The sequence below is a fragment of the Ochotona curzoniae genome, unplaced genomic scaffold (genome assembly GCF_017591425.1).
Source record: "Ochotona curzoniae isolate NIBS_2020 unplaced genomic scaffold, NIBS_Ocur_1.0 contig_91, whole genome shotgun sequence".
Classification (NCBI taxonomy): Eukaryota; Metazoa; Chordata; class Mammalia; order Lagomorpha; family Ochotonidae; genus Ochotona; species Ochotona curzoniae.
This window is the reverse complement of record NW_024466609.1, coordinates 41911-64958: the sequence shown is the minus strand read 5'-3', so window position 1 is coordinate 64958 and position 23048 is coordinate 41911. Positions and strand designations below refer to the sequence as shown.

The window sequence follows — 23048 nt, the reverse complement described above, 5'->3', positions numbered from 1 at the left end:
GCCTTCAAGTCACCTGTGGAGCATAGGGGCAGGTGGACTGGAGGTTAGGGGTCTCCCTCCAAGTAGGCCTGTTCCTGCATCAGGGGACAGGGCAGGAGTGCTAGAGGCAGTGTAGACGGGTGGGCAGATCTGGCCCTGGAATGCAGGCAGAGTGCCATGCTGGAGGGCAGGGGCAACCTGGTTCCACCATGGAGCAACTGGCATAGTTATGGGACCTGGGGACAAGTGGCCAGCCCAGCATACCCAATCTGGGAGTGGCTGTTGGGAGAGCAGTTGTGTGAGTGAACAGATTCATGGCCCTGGCCACCTGACACTAGATCTGCGGACCGGGTGGGCATGCTACAGGTTCAGAGGGGAAGAAGGAAGCCGGGCACGTAGCCAATACTGCTGGGGCCTGGAGCTCAAGGCATGTCCATGGGGTGCATCTATTCTGGAGGGATGTTGACTGTGGCCAAGCCGACCTGGCCCTAGAGTAGAATATGGGGTGTCAGAGTGGGTTGAGAAGCGGTGATTGGGATACTGGCAGAGCTGTCGTGACCCAAGAGGGGGACGGCATTGGCGATGAGCCTTTGGGGCAATGGCTGAAATCACCTGGCTCTGGTGCAGATTTCTTGTGGGAAGGGGCATGCTAGAGGCTTACAGTGCTCCAGCACAGCACAGCTGGCCCTGGAAGGGCTGGCATGATGGTTAGGGTCATTGGGGAAGCAAGCACAGCCTCAGGAGATTGGAGTGGCACACAGGGCACTTGGCCAAGATGTGCAGGGCCTGGAAGCTGAGCAGGCCTGCACATACAGTGGTTTTCATTAACACCGATGTGGTCCAGGGGAAGTCAGCCAGCAGGACAGTGGCACTGGCAGAGACAGCCATGTTCCAAAAAAGGGGCAGAGGCTGTTCTGAGGAAATCATTTATTAGACTGCTGCTCACAATTACCTTGACAAAGTAACTGATTATAAGCGACCTAATAAAGACTGTTCCCTTAAAAAAAAAATAAATAAAAAATAAAAGAAGCATAAGGTTCATATAGGATCCTGACGCATGAAAGTTATAGAATTTTGTCACTAGGCTACCGCGCCGGGTCTCACTACTTGCCTCTTAAACATTGGTTTGAAAGTGCAACAAACAAGCTTAAACAGAGAAAGGAAATTATATGCATAGTTGTGACCTTTTACGCAGCAGAACTGTCAATGTACACCAATGACTCATTCATCCAAAACCAACCTGAAACTGATGAGAGAATCACGCGAGATTTCTGGGTAGAAGATCAACACAATCAAGCTGGTATTCCTAATAAGAAACAAATAAGAAACAGTATGAAAACAAAACAACAAAAAGAGAAATGAGATCTAAAATATTAATTTACACTACATTTCCAAATATCTTTCTGCTCTGTATTTTAAGGTGTCAAGTGAACTAACAGCCAAAAGCGAATAAAAAGAAGAAAATTCTCAGAATCAATTGAACATTCAATGAAGAGTAACTCTAGATTCTTGTCCTACATTTCTGTTTTTACAGACTTGAATGGGATCCTGAAGGAGAGGCCAGGAGGTGGACTGATGTGAGAGGCGACAGCGGCCCCTGCTGTTGGAAGGCTCAAGCTGCAAGAGAGGAGGCCACTTCCTGCCTGAGGTGAAGCCCCGCCCCTCACTCCCCCTCCCTCCAGAATCCTACCTCACTGCCCCTCCTCCCTTTGTGATTCTGATTGGCTGCGCATTGTGATGTCATGCGTAGTCAAGGTGTCTGTGGGAGCGGTCCAATCAGGCGCGCCCAGGAAGCCCTGTGGCAGCAGGCAGGAGGTTGTTGTGGGCTCCACCATAGCTGCTTTGCTGGTTGTGCTGGTGGAGAGGCGCAGGTGGCTGAGCCAGTGCTGCCCTGTGAGCTCCCTCCCCGCAGGAGCCTGTGCAGGACCCCCGACTGGTGAGAAGCTGGGAAGGGTGAGTGTGTGAGAGCATCTCCTGAGGCCGCGGGGCGGGCGGGGGCCAGGAGGGGGACCTTGGGGTCCTCACTCTGCAGCACTGACCTTGAACACTAGGACTCACAGTGGAACCCATTGTGCAGTGAGGAGGGGGGAGTGCCCAGGGACAGTTCGACCTTCATGTTGGGCAGGATTTCCTTTTTCTTTATGTCAAGGCATGTGTTGAGTTGAGAAGCAGCGTCTTGAGCCCCCAGCTCAGTCCTCAGTGAAGCTCCTCCTAAGGGTCTGGGGCAGTTTTCTTGTTGCTCACACCAGACCAGCACAGACTCCAGCAGTTAGAACAAACAGCCTTGTTTTGCTCAGAGTTTTGCTGCAAGGTTGAGGGGCAGCATGTGGTGCTGGCGTTGTGCTTGGCAGAGGCCTGGGGTGGCACAGTGACATTGCTGACAAGCTATTTGAAAAAATCCTTTGTCAATTTAAGTCTTGGTCTCTTTGATCTTCCATCCCCAAAGGTGACTAAATCCTAGTACTGTTTGATAATTGATGTTTGTGATTTCTTAAACTGAATTATTAAAAGTGATATGGTATGGTACATAGATCTTAAAAAATGCCTTTTTTTCTTTTCTTCCTTTCTTTTAATGTTCAAATGAGAGTTCATAAGAGAAAGGGCCAGGTGCCTTGGCCTAGTAGTTAAATCCCTCCCCTTGAGTGCCCTGGGATCCCATATGTGCGCTGCTTCTAATCCCAGCAGCCCAGCTTCCCAACCAGCCTTGTGCTTGTGGCCTGGGCAAGTATTCATGAGCTTCCCAAGGTCTTGGGACTTTGCACTCTCGTGGGAAACCCAGAAGAGCCCCTGGCTCCTAACTTTGGATTGGCACAGTGCTGGCAGTTGCAGCCACTTGTTAAGTGAATCAACAGACAGCAGATGTTTCTGTCTCTTCTACTTTTTCTCTCTATATATCTGACTTTGCAATAAAAGTAAATGAATCTTTAAAAAATGATATACAGAGATCTTCTACCCACAGCTCACTACACAGGTGGCTAAAATAACCAGTGCTGGACTAAGCTGAGTCCTGGAGCCTGCAGCTTCCTCCAGGTCTTTCATTTTACCACAATGCTGGCCTTTGCTTTTGTTTTTGATGCAATGACAGTGTTTATCTTGCTTTTTATTTCTCATATGCTAATTCACAAATGGGACCGTTTTCTTAGGTTATAATTAGTGGATACATTCTGATGGTGTATTTAATATGTGTAGGGTTCAAGGATTTCAGTCTAACATTTCCTCCGTGTACTCCTATTTTGTATTTCTCTAAGATTCAGTTTGACTTTATTTTCTTCATGTAGAGTTAACTGAGATCTCTGATCACATTGCTTAGTGGCAGTTCCCACTGGCTGGGCACTGATACTGTAGCATTAACTTGTCCTGATTACTGCCAGTCGGTGTGTACCTTCCTTGCTGTTCTATGAAATTTCCCTTCACATAACGTGATGTTCTATTTAGAATCACTGGGAAGAGGCATGAGGTCCTCAAAATTGTTTGTGAAAAGCTGCACCAAACATCTGTGCCAATTCTTGTTCTCAAATTGTTTGTCTCACCATCTTTTTTTTTTTAAAGATTTATTTCTATTTTTATTAGAAAGGTAGATATACAGAGAGAAGGGACAGAGAGGAAGATCTTCCATCCGATGATTCACTCCTCAAGTGAGTGCAATGGCCGATGCTATGCTGATTCTAAACCAGGAGACTCTTGGATCTCCCACGCGGGTGCAGGGTCCCAAAGCTTTGGGCTGTCCTTGACTGCTTTCCTGGGCCACAGGCAGGGAGCTGGATGGGAAGCGGGGCTGCCGGGATTAGAACCGGCACCCATATGAGATACCGGGCATGCAAGGTGAGGACCTTAACCACTGTGCCATCGTGCTTGGCCCTGTCTCACCATCTTTATTCATGTATTTCATTTAGACAGGGTGATCTACCATCTGCTGGTTAACTTCTTAATTCCCTCTAAGATTGTAACAAGGTCAATGCCGAAACAGGAGCCAGGAACTAAGTCTATGTTCATGATAGCAGTTGCAAAGACTCACATACTTGAGAAATTCTCTATCCACTTCCAGGGAGTGCGTTAGCAGCAAGATGGAATTGGTTGTGGAGCAGTAACACAGACACCGGAAGTCCAGTGTAGCGTGAGCGTCTCCAAGCAGTTTGTCATCCACTCTACTAGATGCCCACACCTCCTCATTTTACCTGAATATCTTATAGGATTGCATTTTCTGTCCTTTACTTATTTTTTAAGATTTATTTATTTATTTTGTTTTTGCAAAGTCAGATATACAGAAAGGAGGAGAGACAGAGAGGAAGATCTTTCATCTGCTGATTCACCCCTCAAGTGACCACAATGGCTGGTACTGTGCTGATTTGAAGCCAAGAGTCAGGAGATTCCTCCAGGTCTTCCATACTGGTGCAGTGTCCCAAAGCTTTGGGCCATCTTTGACAGCTTTCCCCGGCCACAAGCAGGGAGCTGGATGGGAAGCAGGGACAGCGGGCTTAGAACCAGTACCCATATGGGATCCTGCTGCATTCAAGCTGAGGACTTTAGCTGCTAGGCCACCATGCTGGAACCAATTTTCTGGCCTTTATTAAATCACCCAGGATATGTGTCTCCTAAATTTTTGTTTGGGTAGTTTCCCTAATGTCTGCGATGAATGCTTGCAAATAATACAAAAAAATTTTAATGATTTATTTATTTGTATAGGGAAGTCAGATTTACAGAGAGAAGGAGAGACAGAAAAATCTTCCTTTCACTATTTCACTCCCCAAGTGGGATCCAAATGCTTTAACCGGAGTTGAAGCAATTTGAAGCCAGGAGCCAGGAGCCTCTTCTAGGTTTCCCACATGGGTACAGGGACCCAAGGCTTTGTGTCATCCTCTACGGCTTTCCCAGGCCACAAGCAGCTAGGTGACTGGGAAGTGGAGCAGCTGAGATATGAACTGGTAGTTGTATTGTGATCCCAGTGTGTGCAAGGTGAGGACCTCAGCCAGTAGGCTACCGCTCCTGGCCTTAAACCCAATTTTAAATAATACTCCACTATTTCTTGAGAAGTTCATGTATCTGTCATTGCTTTTATTTATTGTAAATTGTGTCAGTTCTGTCCAATGTTAGTAGTATCATTTTGAAAATCACATATGTATTAAATTATATGGGAACAATGAAAGTGAAGGTTTGTACTCTCGTGTGCTGTCACACACTTTTCTTTCAATGATCTGACATCCAAAATCACATTGTGCTTTCTGTCCTTTGATTTCTTTCTTATTTTGTTTAAGAGAATGTGAGAGAAATTCAGAGGTCCAATGCACTGGTTCACCTCCCAAATGTCCACAACTTGCAAGTGTGTCTCAGGGCACATGCTGGGAGCTGAGAACTCAATGCAGGTTTTCCTGTTGGTGGCAGAACCCCAGTGCCTTAAGCCATCACCATTGCATACCAAGGTGTGCATTAACAGGAAGCTGGAATCAAGGTAAGAACTAGGAGTGGAGCCCAGGTTCTCCAATGGAAGCTAGAAGTTTCTTAAGGGCTGGGCTAAACACTCACTGTACGTTATTTTTGCCACCGTTGGTAACCGAGATGCATTGATCCCATTTTGAGTACCTGGCCTGTAACTTGACAGCAGTATTAAAATGAATCAAGCAGTGTCAGGGAGTATGGGTATGCTGGAATGTATGTATCTCATTTCAGTGCACCTAATTCAAATGCTGACTACTCTGCCCTTTCAATCCAGCCTCCTCCTAATTCATCTGTCCGTGGCATAAGTACTTGCATATGTCCCACCCACATGTGAGATGCAAGAGGGAGAGACCTGGAGACAGTCTGTCCAACCACAGCTGGTAAAGGCATTCAGAAATAAAGCAGTGAATGAAACATCTGTATTTCTGCCATCCATCCTTTCAAGTGAATAGCGACATTGTGACTAAGGCAGTGCACTATCCATTTAGGTTCAAGGTTAGTTTTCTAGCAATGGTATTTACAAAATGTGAGATAACTTCATGCAAAATGTTGGGTAACATCATTGTAAATCATGTGGGGGATGAGGAGGAGGTTCAGTGGGAAAGCAAGCCTGACTATTGATTACCAGATTTGTACATTTAAACAATCCTTGTGACATGTTCTGAGATTACATGTTACACTGTTGCATGCAATGCCAGAATTTCTTATAAGAACCAGGTAAGATTTGTAATGTTCACCTTGTGATCTATTTCCCTGATAATGTTCTTGGAAGATTGCATAAAATGTCCCAGTTCCTTGGATGCCTGCACCCCTGTGGAGGATCAGAATGGAGTTCAGGCTCCTGGTTTTGGCCTGGACCTTGCTGCCTCTTGTGGCCACATGGGGAGTAAGCAAGTAGAGCGAATCTCAGTGTGTCTGGCTTTGACATTTGCTCTATAATTTTCTAAAACAAATTGGTTTTTTACATTTTTAAACAGCTTTATATTATTTTCTTACAAAGTCAGATATACAGAGAGAAGATTTTCCATCCTGCTGATTCACTCCCCAAGTGAGCGCAATGGCCGGTGCTGTGTCGATCCGAATCCGGCAACCCCATGGGTGCAGGGTCCCAAAGCTTTCGGCCGTCCTTGACTGCTTTCCCAGGCCACAGGCAGGGAGCTGGATGGGAAGTGGAGCCACCAGGATTAGAACATGTGCCCATATGGGATCCTGGGGCATTGAAATTGAGGACTTTAGCAGCTAGGCCATGCTGCCGGGCCCCAATTTTCTCAAGCAAATTTAAAAAAAGCATTTAAGACCATTTTATACACTGTAGGTGGGGGACTGTTAACTTTCTTCTAAATAGATTGTTGTTAGTGTCTAGGGATGATTCTGAATCTAAAACTTCTACAGAATTTTGATCAACATGGACTTGAATACTATTGCAAGGTACAGTGCAGTGTTTGAGTATATATGCAGCATAAACTGAGTAACCAGCTGCCCAGGCTTTCTTCCATGCATCTTGGTTTTTACAGCACACAGGGTCTTCCATTCCAGTTCCCTGCATAAGCTTATCCTATTGTGAACTGTAGTCACCACACACTGGGATGGGACACTGGATCTTGTTCCTTCTGTCTCACTTTCTTTGCTACCTGTTCTACCTCCTTCCTTTCCCCAGGCCTCACTCTTCTCAGACTGTAATAATCACTATTCTATGTTTGCAACTGCATTTACATATTTACATAGCATATGTATATTTACATAGAATAACATGTTAGATTTTTTTTCAGCATTTGCCTTATTTTATTTCGATATATCCAGTTTTATCTATTTTGTTGCAAATAAGAATTTAGTCTTTTTTATGGCTGAATGGCATCTTTTGGCATCTATTAGATTTCACTATTAATAAAATCAGGGTAAACACATGAAATCTAGAATCAAACAGAACCTTGTATCTTCATTTATGTTTCCTATGTCTTTTCTTTGCTTTCCTTCTTTATGTGTGTGAATATTAAATTACATAGCAATAAAAACAGTTATTCTAATTTGTTTACATATCTTAAAGGAAATGTGTTTTGGTTTTTTGGCATTCAGTTGTGTGATGGCTGTAGATCTGTCACATGTACATCCTGTTTCATTAAGGACTGTTTCTGTGTACCTCCACTGAAGTATATTGGGCTAAATTTATATATTTGTAGGTTTGGCCAACTTATATATATGGAAATTATTACCAAAAAGTGTAGAATTTCGTTGATTGCTTTCTGTAAGATGATTTTAATGATGCTTGTCCTCCATCCTGTGTATGTGAAATATTTGGTGTGCTGATTTGCCTTTATTGGACCATTTTCTACATCCTCAGTTTAGGTGCACCTTGCTACTCTGTGTGAGTTTACTGATGTGTTGTTGCATTTATTTTACATATACTATTATAATAATTTTACATCTGTTTTTTATCAGGTACACTGGTCAATGTGATATTTTTAAGTTTTATTTAATTTCTATTGGAAAGTGAGATATATACAGATATACAGAGAGGAGGAGAGACAGAGAGGCTAGGTTTTCTTTCTGTTGATTCACTTCCCCAAGTGGCTGCAACATTCAGAACTGCGCCTAAATGAAACCCGTGACCTGAAGCCTCTTCCAGGTCTCCCATGTGGGTGCAGGGTCCCAAGGCTTTGGGCCATCCTCAACTGCTTTCCCAGGTCACAAGCAGGGAGCTGGATGAGAAGCAGGGCTGCCAGGGTTAAAACTGGTGACCCTATGGGATTCTGGCATGTCCAAGTTGGGGACTTTAGTGACTAGGCTACTGCACCGGGCCCAGGTAATACTAATTTATGTTTTATTAATGATTTTTTTAAACTGGTGTATGAAAAAGTATTTCAGAAGAAGCATTAAAAACAAATGTATGGAAAACCAATTGTGCAGCAATGGACATTGCATTATTACTGCATTGTGTTTTTTCTGTTTTAAACAGACATAGGTGAAGATCTTCCTACTGCTGATTCAGTCTAGTTTAGGAATCTACGTATTGTTAGGCTCAGCATAAATTTGGTACTGTTTTTCCCCTTTCCATTTGATATAACAATTCTGGCAAATTTAGTGTTAATTTTGCATAATTTAGTGATGAAAACACCTGGGGATGACATTTGGTTTGAGAATATTTTATTCCTGATTCATTGTTACTGTTGGTTTTGTCAGGTTTTTAGTGTCTTTCTGATTCACTTTGGTAGGCTAATTAAAAGCAGCCAGAAATGATGAACAACTTATTTGTTTATAATTAATGTTGGTAATCCCTAGTGATCCATCGTATTTCTTTTTTTTTTTTTTTTTTCCTTTTTTCCAGTTAAGCTCAATGTTATCAGTATGGAAGGCAGAGTTATAGAGAAAGAGGGAGAGTTAGAATGCGAGATCTCCATCTGCTTTATCCCTCTCCAAGTGACCACAATGGCTGAATCAGGACCAGGTTGAAGCCACAGTCAGTAGCTTCTTCAGTTCTCCCACATCAGTGCAGGGACTCAAGCACTTGGGCATCCTCAGCATTCCTGTGTGCAGCAATAGGAAACTGATCAGAACTAAAGAGCTGGGCCTGGTTCAGTAGCCTAGTGGGTAAAGTCCTTGCCATACATGTGGCAGGATTTCATATGGGTGACTGTTCTAACCCAAGCAGCCGCGCATCCCATCCAGCTCCCTGCTTGTGGCATGGGAAAGCAGTGGTGGATGGCCCTACGCCATCCTGTGTGGGAGACCTGCAAGCAGCTCTGGCCTACTGGTTCCAGTGGAAGATCAGACTGGAATCAGAACCGACCCAGCAACTGCAACCACCAGCTGATTGGGGTGAGGGGTTGTACTAGGGCTTGTATTTGCAAGTATACACAAGAATCTGGTCCAGGATCACCTCAGACAAAGTTTCTTTTGTGAAATCCCCATTTGAACTACCAGAATCAGAACCCTACCCATGAACAGAAGTGCAGGTTCCATGGTATGCCATGGAGTGCAAATGCCAGAGCCTAGCCTCCTCAGAGGCTCAGACGGAGCAGTGGAGGGCATAACCAGGCACACATGGAGGATATGGCAGTCTATCGGAACCTGCAGAAGATTCCTGGCACCACAACGGAGGACAGAACAAATCAATCCACTACCCCAGCCATATGTTGGCAGTGAAAACCTGGGCAAACAGAGACTCTAAGGTGGACTATGTCAATCTGTGGATTCTGCAGCTATTTCTTCATGCTTGGAATGGTGAGATTGGCAGCAATTCATAACTGTTGAACTATCAAATCCACTTGAGCAAGACCCTTAGAGCATGCCCCACATCAGGGACCTAGGATGGGTGTGAGGCTGGGTGGGGCTTCTCACTTTATCTTCCCATTTACCCCAGATACAGACAATAAGAATGTGGAAATAATAGTCTTACCCACTTTCAAGAAAAAACAAAGAAAAAAACAAAAAAATATATATAAAATAAAAAAAGGAAAGAAATACAGCAGCCAGCACTTAAGATGGCTCTACATGGGAAGTTCATTTCACAAGCAGTGGCAGAACCCACTTTGCCACAGACAGCCCTGATCCATTCTACTACTGTGATATCAATTTTAATATGTTCTTTTTGATGTTATGTACTTGAGCCTACTCTTTCTTAATCTCTGTAAAGATTTATTGATTTTTTTTTTCTTTTAAGAAAAATGAATGAATGTGTTATCTTCAGTGTTGCTTGGTATAGTTTATTCATTTCTTCATTAATCTATACTTTGAATTTCCTTTTTCTACTCGTAGACTTGGCTTGTTTTTCTTTAGCACTTACAGACTAGTACTTAGCTTAGTTATTTGATAGTTTTGTTGTTATTGTTTAGGTGTTGGCCATGTAAAGTGAAATCTTTAGATTTCTATATTTCTCTGATGACAGTTGGTTCTTTCTCATTGGCAATAGGCAGTATAGCTGAAGAGTGGGCTTTGGCTGCCATAAAAACATGCTGTAGAGTGTATATCTTGAATCACAGAATTCATTTCTTATGATTCATTCTTACATTTTATTTTGATGCTGTTTACACAGTTGAGAAGGGAGCACGCATGCACATGCGGATAAGATTCAGCTAGGAAGGATCGAGAGTTGCGAGAAAATGGATGAAACTATTGTTTCCAAATTTTATTCTTCCTGTGTCTACGGGATGGGGAAAGAAGGAGAGAAACCACCGCCAGAATCCTCACAGTAGAACCATGGGCCATCTTATTTTCCAGGGTCCCTGCTGTGGAGCATGCTCTCAGGGTTCTGTTCAAATGGTTTCCATAAGAAATCCTTCCCAGTTATGTTGCTTGGCATAGTCTATATTAAAATCTGCATTCATCCAGATCTTTGGTGTAAATACCTGGCTGGGGTAGTTGTCCAATTTGTTCTGCCCTCCTTCCTCTGCTGTGAATAATGCATATCCTCTGCAGGCACAATGAACTGCCATGTCCCCCATATGCATGAGAGCATGCTGTTCTCTGCTCCATCTTCAGCAACTGAAGAGAACCAGTTCTGACACAGGCACTCCAAGCTCAGAGCAGAGATCTCACGTCTCTCTCCATGGATGGAGTTCTGAGTACATCGGTTCACTTGAAAAATCCCTAATGAAATTTTATCTGAGGTGATCCCAGACTTGACTGTTTGTGTACTTTTAGTCCAGGCTTCAGTTCAGTGTGTCACCGACATGAGCCTGTGCATATACTGGTGGTTGCAGTTGCTGGATCAGTTTTGTCTCCAGTCTGTTCTGTTATGCAAAACCAATGGAGGCTGTGGCGGAGCCCAACCATGCCCACCTTGCACTCGGCCCTCACGTGAACCAGTTGGGAACTGCATCCCAATCACAGTGACACCCCAAAATCCATACTAGGCCTGCCCCCACCATGGTTCCTGTATGCATTGTGTGCAGCAGACTGCTGTGTGCTGAAACCTGGACCAGTGTGTCTCGTTCCCAATCCCAGTGTCCATGAGTGTCAGAGGGTTCCATGGTCATGTGCAGCTCAGCCCTTTACAGCTCCTAGCTCTTGAGCAAAGCAGTGGAAATTGCAGTTGCTACCACATATTCCCCACAGGATCTGTCCCCAGACTTGGCTCTTTTGCATGCTTGTGAGTGTCATGGAACAGCCTAACATTATCTGCCCCTTCTAAAAACCTCACTGGCAGTAGTGTGACCTTTCCCTGCCAGACAGGCCTCCAAGCCCTACCTTTACTGCACACTAATGGATGGTGGTTGGTGGCAGTCCATGCTAACCAGCCCAGCTCAGGTCTCCCATATTGGTGGGTGCATTAGTCTGACCCAGAAATATCCTGTTGGCCCCTCCAAACCACTAGGTATTAGCCCCCTCATTTACCTGCAAGTACAGTTGTTTTGTCAGTAGAAGTCCCTCAGCAGTCATTCCTCACCTGCAACATACTCCTTCAGTGGTCCTGCCTCTCACACATCCCGTTACCCCCTTCCCTGAGCAATCCACAGTCCCTGCACCTGGTTCTACAGTAGATAGAACATCTCACATTGAAACTTACTGATTACAGAGCGTGAGGAATACAGTCATGCAGAGGCCATGCTCAAGGACTACCTGTTTTTGGATTTTTTCCATGGGAAGCCAGAAAGCAACCAGGTAGGAGGGAGGCCCAGAGTTGGAGTGCAAGAATGAGGGAAGCACAGCACCAAAAGATTGAGCCCCTCCGTATCGTGGGCCTTTATGGAAGATTGTGAGGGGAGAGATTATACAACTATGCAATTCTGCCCCCTCTCAGGTTCAAGGTGATGATAAATGAGCATCACAGGAGGGCTCTGTTATAGCAACATGCTGAACAAGTTTGGCAAGTAATTGGTTGGTTTGGTTTCTTTCTTTTTTTTTTTTAAGATTTATTTATTTTTATTACAAAGTCAGATATACAGAGAGGAGGAGAGACAGAGAGGAAGATCTTCCTTTCGATGATTCACTCCCCAAGTTAGCTGCAATGGCAGGTGCTGCGCCAATCTGAAGCTGGAAAGCAGGAACCTCTTTTGGGTCTCCCACGTAGGTGCAGGGTCCCAAAGCTTTGGGCCGTCCTTGACTGCTTTCCCAGGCCAATAGCAGGGAGCTGGATGTGAAGTGGGGCCGCTGGGATTAGAGCCAGCATCCATAAGGGATCACGGGGCGTTCAAGGCGAGGACTTTAGCAGCTAGGCCATGCAGCCGGGCCCTGCTTTGGTTTCCAAGTAGATGTTCCCTAGCTTGTCCTGTACTGCATCACTCTGGATTAGAGGTGGGTGTGGGTGAAGTATACAAAAGAGAAAGGAAAAAGCTTAAACCTTGGAAAAAGTGCAGTTTCAAACAGAGGAAGAGGGAGGAGGAGGGGGAGAAGTGGTTGTGGCCGCTCAGATTCTCAGTGAGGAAAGCTAGCTAGGGAACTTCAGACAGAGGAGGGTGAAGGAAGGAGTGAGATGTGAGAAGTAGGTGGAGCACAATGTGACTTAGAGAGAGGGGAGAGGGTGGAGGGAAATATTGATTATTGATCAGAATGTATAATATTGCTTTACAGGCAGCTGGCTTATGCTGTAGGCACAAGGAATATCCAAGTGGCTGCAATGGCCAGAGCTGAGCTGATCCTAACCTAGGAGCCAGGAACTTCTTCCAGGTTTCCAGTGCTGGTAAGATTTCCAAGGCTTTGTACCATCTTCCACTGATTTCCCAGGCCACAAGCGGGGAGCTGTATGGGAAATGGGGCCACCAGGACAAGAAAAATTGCTCAAATGGGATCCTTGTTAGTTTCAGACAATGACTTTTAGTCACTAGGCTACCATGCCAGGCACAAATAATAGATATCTATAATGACAAACTGCAAGGATGAACACAGGTTGCATTCATGTGAGGTGTTGAAAAGCAGATAACATATAGCCCCTGAAACAAGATCCAAGATATACAAATCCAGGCCTAGCTACAGGCATACAGGGCTCAAGACATGAGGAGGCAGACAAGGCTCATATAAGTTTCTAAGACACAGGAAGAAATACAGAACATGTCACATAAAGCAGCACAGTAGGTGGGGATCCAATTATAGTCTCAAGTTTGTGTTTCCTTGCGGGTACTTAGAACCAGCCATTGTGGCAATCCATCAACAAAATTATCAAACAATAGGGGTCTGGCATGATGGTTCAGTGGCTAAATCCTTGGCTTGCATTGCTGGGATCCTATATGTTTATCAGTTCATGTCCCAGCCGCTCCACTTCCCATCTAGCTCCCTGCTGTGGCCTGGGAAGGCAGTAGATGATGGCCCAAAGCCTTGGGAGCCTGCACACACATGGAATACCTGGATGAGGCTCCTGGCTTCAGATCAACTCGGTTCTGGCTATTGTGTCCACTTGTGAAGGGAACGAGCAGATTCAAGCCTTTTCTCTCTGTCTCTCCATCTCTGTGTAAATCTGTCTTTCCAATAAATAAGTCCCAAACTAAAGTAGTGAAAGTCATTAAGAAAGAAATGCCATAGAAATAATCAATTTCAGGAATATTAACACAATTCTTCATAAAACTTGTAATCTTCCATGAGATCAGGAGAGGATTTTCTGAAATACTTAGGAATAAGATGTTTTAAAACAGGGCCCAGGGCAGTAGCCTAGTGGCCTAGGTCCTTGCCTTGTACACATGGGGATCCCAATGAGCACCAATTCTCATCCCAGCAACCCTGCTTCCCATCCATCGCCCTGCTTGTGGCTGGGCAGCTGTTGAGGATGGCCCAAAGCTTTGAGACCCAATATCCACGTGGAGACTGGAAAGGCTCCTGGCTCCTGGCTTCAGACTGGCACAGCTCCAGCCATTGTGGCCACTTGGAAAGTGAAACAGTGGCAGGAAAATCGTTCTCTCTGCTTCTCCTCTCCTCTGTATAGCCTTGGGAACATGAACCCTGAACCCATGTGTGAGAACTGGAAGAGGTTCCTGGCCCAGCCCCGGATCGGGACAGCTCAGGCCTTTGTGGTCACTTGCGGAGTGAATCATCGAACAGAAGATCTTCTCTCTCTCTCCTCCTCTCTGTATATCTGTCTTTATAATAAAAATGAATAAATGTTAAAAACAAAAGAGATGAAACACTTAGAGGAGCACACCAACTGTGGTGGTGAGGCTGGTGGAGCATTAGTAAAGATTCAGATTATGTCGAAGCTTTTGTTTGAGAACTTCCCTGAAAGTCTCCAGTCATGGTGGATAGTGATGTGCACATCTACCACAAGGGACAAACATATGTAACTGTTCTCCCATTGCATTAAGAAGTATTTTATTCTTATTGCAAAGTAAGATATACATGGAGGAGGAGAGACAGAGAAGATCTTCCATCCGATGATTCACTTTCCACATGACCATAAGTGCTGGTGCTTTGCCGATCCATAGCTGGGGCCCACGAACGCTTCTGGGTCTCCCACATGGTCCAGTGTCCCAAGGCTGTGAGCCATCCTCCACTGCTTTCCCAGGCCACAAGCAAGGTGTTGACTGGGAAGTGAAGCTGTGGGGATTAGAACCGGTGCCCATATGGAATACTTGAGCATTCAAGCTGAGGACTTTAGTTTTAGGTCACCTCGCTGGGCCCTCTGCCATTGCATTTTGAGCCCTTTGGTTCAAAGTGTTTTCTTATCTGACAGACTCTCTACTGAATATACATATGTATGTACAGAGAGGTTGAGAGGGAATGTTTTATGTTATTGGTGAATATCAGTGCAAGGCGAGGACCTTAACCACTTGCATCACCGCGCCCGGCCCGACTGTCTCATTTCTTTAGAAATTCAGGTATACTCCCAGTTTCTTGAGAAGCTTAGGAATAGTCCCAACTGTTTTCATTTATCCTTTTTGTAATTTTTGTCATTCTTTATACTTAGTATCAAGAGCAACAATTCTGTTCATATTTGGTAGTATCATTTGAATAAAGATTTATGTGTTAGAAGATATCAAATGGAGAAGTGAATGTTTATACCATCATTTGGTGTCAAACACTTTTTTTGAATGACCTGACATCCAAAATCACATTGTACGTTTTGATTAATTTCTCTATTGTTTGTTTAAAAGAATGTGTGAGACATCAGTTGTAGTGTGATGTTCATTTTCTGATATAGTTCTCTGCTAATGTGCTGGGAAAATAGAATAAAATGTCCCAGTTCCTTGGACACCTGCACCATGAGGAGGATCAGAATGGAGTTCAGGCTGCTGGTTTTGGCCTGGACCTTGCTGCCTCTTGTGGCCACATGGGGAGTAAACAAGAGGAGGGAAGGTCTCAGTCTGTCTTTGACTCTTGCTGTGTGATTTTCACATTTAAGCAAATAAGTAAATTGTTTTTAATTAGTTAAAAAGGAGGGGGTAAGGAAAATCCCAGGGACGATGGAGATTATCATAAAATGATAATATAAGGTAAGAAAAAAGTAAAATTAAGATTACATTTTCTTGGAAAAGAAAGAACTAGCATGATAGCCTGGTTGCTATGGTCCTAATGTTGCATGTGTCATGATCCCATAAGGGCACAAGTTCTTGTCCCAACTGCTCCAATTACTATCCAGCTCTCTGCTTGTGACCTGAGAAAAAGTAGAGGACAGCCCAAAGTCTTGAGACCCTGCATGTGCATGAGAGACCCAGAAGAAGCTCTTGGCTCCTGGCTTCAGATCAGCTCAACTCCGGCTGTTGTGACCACGTGGGTAGTGAGCCAGTGGATGGGAGATGTTTCTCTCTGGTCTCCTCTCTGTAAATCTGAATTTCCAGTGAAAATGAATAAATACTTTACAAAACAAAAATTCAATAGAGAATTTAAAGTGCTAAGTTTATTTTATACAGTGAGGTTGGGACTGTTTAAATTTATTAGATATTGTTACTGTGAAGGAATGATTCAGGTTTTTAAAACTTCTACTGAATTTTAATCAACACATACTTGAATACTGTCGCATGGTACAATGCAGTATTTGTGTACATATACAGCCTAAGCTGAGTAAACCAGGTGCCCAGGCTTTCATCTACCTTTGCTTTTTCATTATGCAGCATGTTCCGTTCCAGTTCCCTGCATATCCTATTGTCAACTGTAGTCACCACACACTGGGATGGGACACTGGATCTTGTTCCTTCTGTCTCACTTTCTTTGCTACCTGTTCTACCTCCTTCCTTTCCCCAGGTCACTCTTCTCGGACAGTAATAATCACTTTTCTACCTTTTTTCTTTCTTATTTTAGATTTATCTTAAAGATTTGTTTAATCAGATATATATTTAGACAGAGAAAGAGAGAATACAAGAGAGAGAGAGAAATATCTTCCTTCTCATGATTCACTTCCCAAGTGACTGAAATGCCCCATGCTGTGCCAATCTAAAGTTAGGAGCCCTGACCTCTTCTGGGTCTCCCAGACAGGTGCAGGATCCCAAGGCTCTGGGCTTTCCTCAACTGCTTTCCCATGTCACAAGCCGGGAATTGCATAGGAAGTGGGTTGCCAGGATTCGAACTGGCATCTATGTGGGATCCCGGCAGGCTCAGGTGAGGACTTTTGCCGCTAGGCCACTGCAACCATTCCACGATTTATTTTTATTGGAAAATCAGATATACAATAAGGAGGAGAGACAGAGAGGTAGATCTCCCCTCCTTTGATTCACTCCCCAAGCAGCCACAGTGGCCTAAGCAGCACTGATCCAAAACCAGGAGCCTCTACTGGGTCTCCCACACGTGTGCAGGTTCCCAAAACTTTGGGCCATCCTTGACTGCTTTCCCAGCCCACAAGCAGGGAGATGGATGAGAAGTGGGGCTGCCAGGATTAGAACCAGTGCCCGTATGGTATCTTGGTGCTTACAAGGTGAGGAATTTAGTTGCTAGTTTACCATGTAGGGGCCTACTTTTTCCGAATCTAGAGAAAGGTTTACTAATTTTGTTTTTTTTTTTTTTTAAATCAACGTTTCAATTGTCCTCAGTATTGTTTAATATAGTTTATTCATTTCTTCACCAATCTTTATTTTTAATTTACCTTTACTACTCCTAGATTCTTTTCTTTTCTTGGACTTTGAGATCAGTACTTAAGTTGCTTATTTGACTTTTTGTTGTTGCCGTTGTTCTTTTAAGTGTTAGGCATGTAAAATCATAACCTTTGGTTTCTATATTGCTCTGATGGTGGGTTCTTTCTCATTGGCAATAACAAATAGAGTTGAAACCAAGAGTGTGCTCCGGTTGCCATAAAAATATACTGAAGAATGTCTGTCTTGATCAAGCTAATTCATTTATTGTGTTTCTAATAATTGAAAGTTTAAGAGCAAGGTGGTATTAGATTTGGTTTCTGCTGAGGTCACTCCCTGGCCGACTCACAGCCTCCATCTTCCTGTACCCTCATGTGGTGTTTCCTGTGTCCATGTGCATTCTTTTCTAAAGGAACCTAAGACATTTGGAAACATTCACAGTTACAATATTTTCTGGTAATTCCCTTCTGTATAAAACATATTTGAAGAAAATTCAAGATTTGATCAAGGCAGGAAGACTTTGTGTTATTTGACCATAGAACTGGTTCCTCCCTCTCCCGTCATGACCAGGTCAAGTGTGGACTGCACTCCAGGCAATTGCAACTGAGAACACAGACCTCCACTTCCTGCTGACTGCCAGCAGATGACATGTCTGCTTTTTCTGTGCTCAGTTGCCTGTTGCCAGAACCATGCTCCGGCTGAGTGGTGCTGAGAAGAATGGACCCAGGACCTGTAAGTGTGATGAGGCTCTTGATTGATCCTGGGGACACCTAGATCCCATCTTCACCATATGCAGTGTCCACTGTGGGTGAATCTCTATAGAAGCATCAAATTTGCAGTGACTTTGGATTGAAACTGTTAAAGGCATTAAGGAGAAGTCCAGAGAGGACTGGGCTTTTTTTCTTTCTTTCTTTCTTTTTTTTTTTTTTTGAAATAAACATTCTGTTAAAATCCATTTTTATTTGAAAAGCAGCATTACAGAGAAAGAAGCAGAGACAGAGAGGGATCTTCCATCTGGTGTTTTCCTCCCTGACTGTCCTCACTAGCTGAAGTAAGCTGGTGCTAGTTAAGAGCTTGGAGTTTATCCTAGCCCTCCAACATAAGCACAGGTGTTCAAGGACTTGGACGATTCTTTCTTCTTTTCTAGCCATTAGCAGGGAGCTGGATTGTAAGCGGAGCAGCCCAACTGAAGCAGCACCCATATGGGATGACAGCACTGATGGTGGATGCTTAGCCAAGGATGCTGGTGCCATCTTGTTGTGTATTTTTATTTTAGAGGCCAGGATAGAGAGCATGAAGACAGAGTACTCTCAGAAGCTGGTTCCCTACCCAGATTCTTGTACCATATTAGATTAAGTTAAAGCTAGGAACTAATGTGGCATGTATGGCAGCACAGCAAGTTTATCAAGTGATATGGACACCCATATTATCTTTCAAGATTTCTAGCTCAGGATTTGGCTACTTATATACCTTATCAGACCTTATGGAATCCCATCAAAAGTAAGCATGCAGGGGAGAAGTTACAGCATTTACAAATGGTAACAACAATATTGGAAAAGAGAGAAATCAAATCTATGACCTCTAATACCACACTGAGAAACTAAAGTAGGAATGGGCATTAACACAGCAAGCAGTTAAGATGCAGTCAGGATGCCTACCTTCCATAGCTGAGTGCCTGGTTCAAGTCCTTGCGGCGATAATCCAGATGCAGCTTCATGCTAATGTAAATTATAGGAGAGCTTGGATTGGCCCAACCCTAGGGTTTCATGTGCATCTGGTGAGTAAACCAGCAGTCAGGATCTCTCTCTGTGTCTGCCTGACTACTGTAAAATGAAATGAAAGTGTAGGAAAGGAGAGAGGAGTTAGTGGGAGGTTTCACTATGCTTCTCTAAGTTTATTGTGAAACATATGGATGTATTCACTTTATATAAATTAATTAAAAACTGATGTGAACTGTGAAACAACAATGCACAAACACTGCCTGCAGCATGAAACTAATTTTGCTTTTGCATAAAATAATTCTCCATGTTGTTTCACTTTAGAGGGTATTCTCGTACACGAGGAATAGACGGAGGTTCTTTAGTCTTCCTCCAAAACACGGGCTCCCTGTTTTATTCAGATCAATATAATTATCTTTTTGGAATTATATTTATGAAACAGAAAACAGATTCGCTGCATTTGACGTCGGAAGCTGCCCGCGTCTGTGATGTCTGTGACGTCATCTCCGTCTGTGACGCCCCGGAAGCGACCACCTGTGTGGGAGCGCTCCCCGAGGTCTTCCGGGACCTGGGCGCCCGTTTTCAGCAATAATGTGTTGGTAGAGGGCTGGCTAGCTGTATGCGGAGGGCAGGCGTCTGTTTTGAAGCCCAGCAGATGCAGGACTTCCAACATCAGGTAAGCAGGTTTTCACCTTCGACTCGAGCGCACCGAACAGTCCCCAGCTCCTGGCCGCCTGGAGAGGGACACCCCGAGGTGTAGGGTGAGGCTTCCCCCTCGGATAGGGTGCTCACCCCCTCCCAGGAGTGACAGAATCCCTAGGGAAGGCTTGGGGTGAGGCTGAGACTCCCCACCAAGGAGGAGTCAGGCACTCCCTCAAGAAGGCTTGGGGTGAGATTCCCCCTCAGGAAGGCGCAAGGCGGAGTGAGGCGTCCCCCTCAGGGCTCAGGGTGAGGCTTCCCCTTGGGGGAATCAGGGACTCCCTCAGGTTGAGGGGTGAGGCTTCCCCCTCTGGGACAGCTTGTCTCTGACCTGATGAGCCATTGCTTGCCTAGAGGGTTCCCCCTTGAGAGATGGCTCAGCTCCCACCTGGGGTATACTTTTCTCTCAGTGATGACTCTGCCGCCCCTGGTGGAAAATTTGGAGAGTGTTGTGGGCGTTTTCTGACTCATCCTGTGCTGTTTTGTGTCCCCACTGAAGGACTTGACTTGCTGTCAGGTTAAGGCGTGAAGGGTGGCAGTGGTGATGCACCTGGCTGGTGGATAGTGCTAGAGCCCAGCTCCTGGGGTGGCTAGGAGGGCAAGGGGGGCAATTACCTTGTCTTATAGTCCTCTTAAACCTTTCTGTAACTCTCCGAAGAGGCTTATCCATTTATGTCAAAATCTACAAGCCATGGATTTTGCTTTGTTGTTGGATCACCTCTGTTAATATGTGTATTTATTAGTTTTCTGTGTATTCTTTAAGGCCAAGGAGCTGAGAATATATGTTTTTCAGCAAATTTGGAAAAACTCATTATTTATTCGAATGTTTCACTGCTGTCCTTTGCTGGACACTCCAGATACACTTTTGCTTGATATATAAACAAAACCTCCTATTCGGTTCATTGTTTTAGTGTCTTTGTGTGTTTCAGTTTGGACAGTACATTATCCTGTGACCACGTGCAATTCATTCTGTACTGTTTGATTTGTTAATCTCATGTGATGATGTTTAATGTCAACTTTTATAATTACTTTATTTTTTATAATGGTTATTTTGTTGATATGATTTAGAAGGATTCAGGTTTAGGGAAAATTGAGTGAACTCATTGTTTCCAAGTTTGCTGTTTCTTCTTTAGGGGAAGGGGCGAGAGAGAGGAAAGCCACATGCACCTTTCCAAATGGCCCAGTACCCAGGGATGAGGAACTGCCACCTTGTATCAACTCAGGGTCCAGATGTGTGCATGTTGCGAGGGTTCTGCCCAAGTGGTTTGGATAGTTCTGAAATGCTGTTGATTTCACCAGTCCAAGGATGCTGCCACCCTGCCAATATTCATTGCTGACATGGTCAGCCTCGAGTCTCCGTTCACTGCTGTCATTGTTTGGGGTTCAAAGTTCTTCTGCATTGGCACCAAATGAGCTGCCAATTCTCCTTTTACATCAGGAGAGTCTGTGTCCACTGCTCCACCTTTTTCACTAAGTTCTTGCAGGTGGGCCCAAGGACCTGGGCCAGGCTACCCAAGCCCTGCTGGATCCCCCAACCCTGGGGCTCACGAACCCCAAATCCACCTAGTAGGTAGACCCCAGGACCCAAGCCATGTGTAGATTTTGTAATTTATACATCTGGGTCTACGTTTGTGTTCCTTTTAATGGTTTTCACAATCTTTAGTCCTGTATAACTTGAGTGTGGCCTGCACATGAGGTTGCCTTGGATGTACCCTGTCGTGTTCCAAGACCAGGCCATTTTTCCATAGGAATCGTGGTGTAAAGGGCATGTACTTTTGGGATTATGTGGAAAAGATGAGGATGAAGGGTTGGCATTGTGGCTTGCAGGTAAAGCTGTTACCTATGTCACCTTATTCTATATGGGTGCCCAGGTGAGTCCTGGTTGTTCCATTTCCAGTCCAGCTCTCTATGAATATTCCCCGAGAAAGCAGCAGAAGACAGTCTAAGTGGCTGGTCACCCGTGTGGGAGACCGAGCTGAAGTGCCTGGCTTTAACCTCACCCAGCCTTACTCAGTATAACCATTTGCAGTGTGAACAAGCAGATAGACCATTCATTCTCTCTCTTTCTCTCTCTCCCTCTCTCCCTCCCTGTCCCCTTTCTCCTCCCTCAACTGTGCCTTTCAAATAAGCAGAATTTTAATCAGAATTAAAAGTACACTCTTGCACTGTTGACACTGCCTTTTCCCCAATTGCCCCATACACATTTCATTTTTGCTGAGGGTTTTCTCAACACAAAATTTGTGACTTGTTAGGAATGTTTGCCTTCTCCATTTTGTAACTTCTACAGAGTTGACATTATTAATTAGTCATCTTTCCATCAATTAAGAAAATTTTTTGTTTTGTTTGTTTTTTAGTCTACCTGAAAGGCTGGAGAGGAATCTAAAAACCACTGATTCACTCTGCAGGCTCCTGCAGTAGCCAGGGCTGAGCCAGGCGGAAACTAGAATGCCGACTCTCCATCTGGATCTCCCACGTCAGCACTAGGGGCACAGTCACCTGAGCCATCATTACCTGCTTCTCAAGATGCATTTGCAGGAAGTTCAGTCAGAAGCAGAGGTGCTGGTGCTGCTGAGATAAGAGCAGTGTGTGTCCCTTATATTAACTTGACCTGCTGCATCACAGTGCCCCACCCTTCTATCATTTTAAATCAGACATCTTCATCTGTTTCCTCATTCACGTAATGAAATGCCATACATGCTTTAGCTTTAAAAAAAACATTTTTTTTCCAATATGGAGAGCAAATGACATAGAAAAGAAGCAGGAATTGTAGCCAGATTCAACTGGCTCAAATGTAGCCTGTTTTAGAACTACGAATTCAGAATTTAGTAGATTTGTAATAGTCAGCTTGTCATTCTGATTTCACTTTACACACATATTTGATGGTGATAATTATGTGTATTATCTTAAAAACAATAACATTTTATTTTTTGCTATTTGGAATTAAGTGACTTTTTGATGTAAATTGAACTTTGTTAACTATATTCTTTATTTTACCTAAGGATTTTACCTCTGATGTACCAAAATTATAATTGTGGATTCCAGAGGTTGGTGGATGTACTCTGTGCAAGCTGCTCAGAACGCTGCCTCAGAAAAATAAAAGCAAGTGTAGTGCATGAATTTGATTAAAATATCTTTATTAGTCAAATTTTGTTTTTTCTCTTATGTTTTATTTGCAGGGAGGACTTCGATTTTTCATGTGCAACTTGGAAGCTAAGTCCACAGGGAAATGAAGCCGTCCAAGCACATAATGTCCGCAAGTTCTACCTGGGCAAATGTTCCGCAACTGATGTATCAAAAA

At 44.1% G+C, this 23048-nt stretch overlaps 1 protein-coding gene across 1 annotated transcript in view; it reads left to right on the top strand.

Moving 5' to 3' along the window:
* Window positions 1-19643, top strand: part of LOC121166211 (kinesin-like protein KIF13B) — a 43490-nt gene extending 23847 nt beyond the window's left edge. The window contains exons 7-8 of the mRNA XM_040995329.1: window positions 18005-18065; window positions 19453-19643. Coding sequence (XP_040851263.1) covers window positions 18005-18065; window positions 19453-19643 — 252 coding nt within the window. The remainder of the gene's footprint in view (window positions 1-18004; window positions 18066-19452) is intronic.
* Window positions 19644-23048: the final 3405 nt, after the last annotated feature.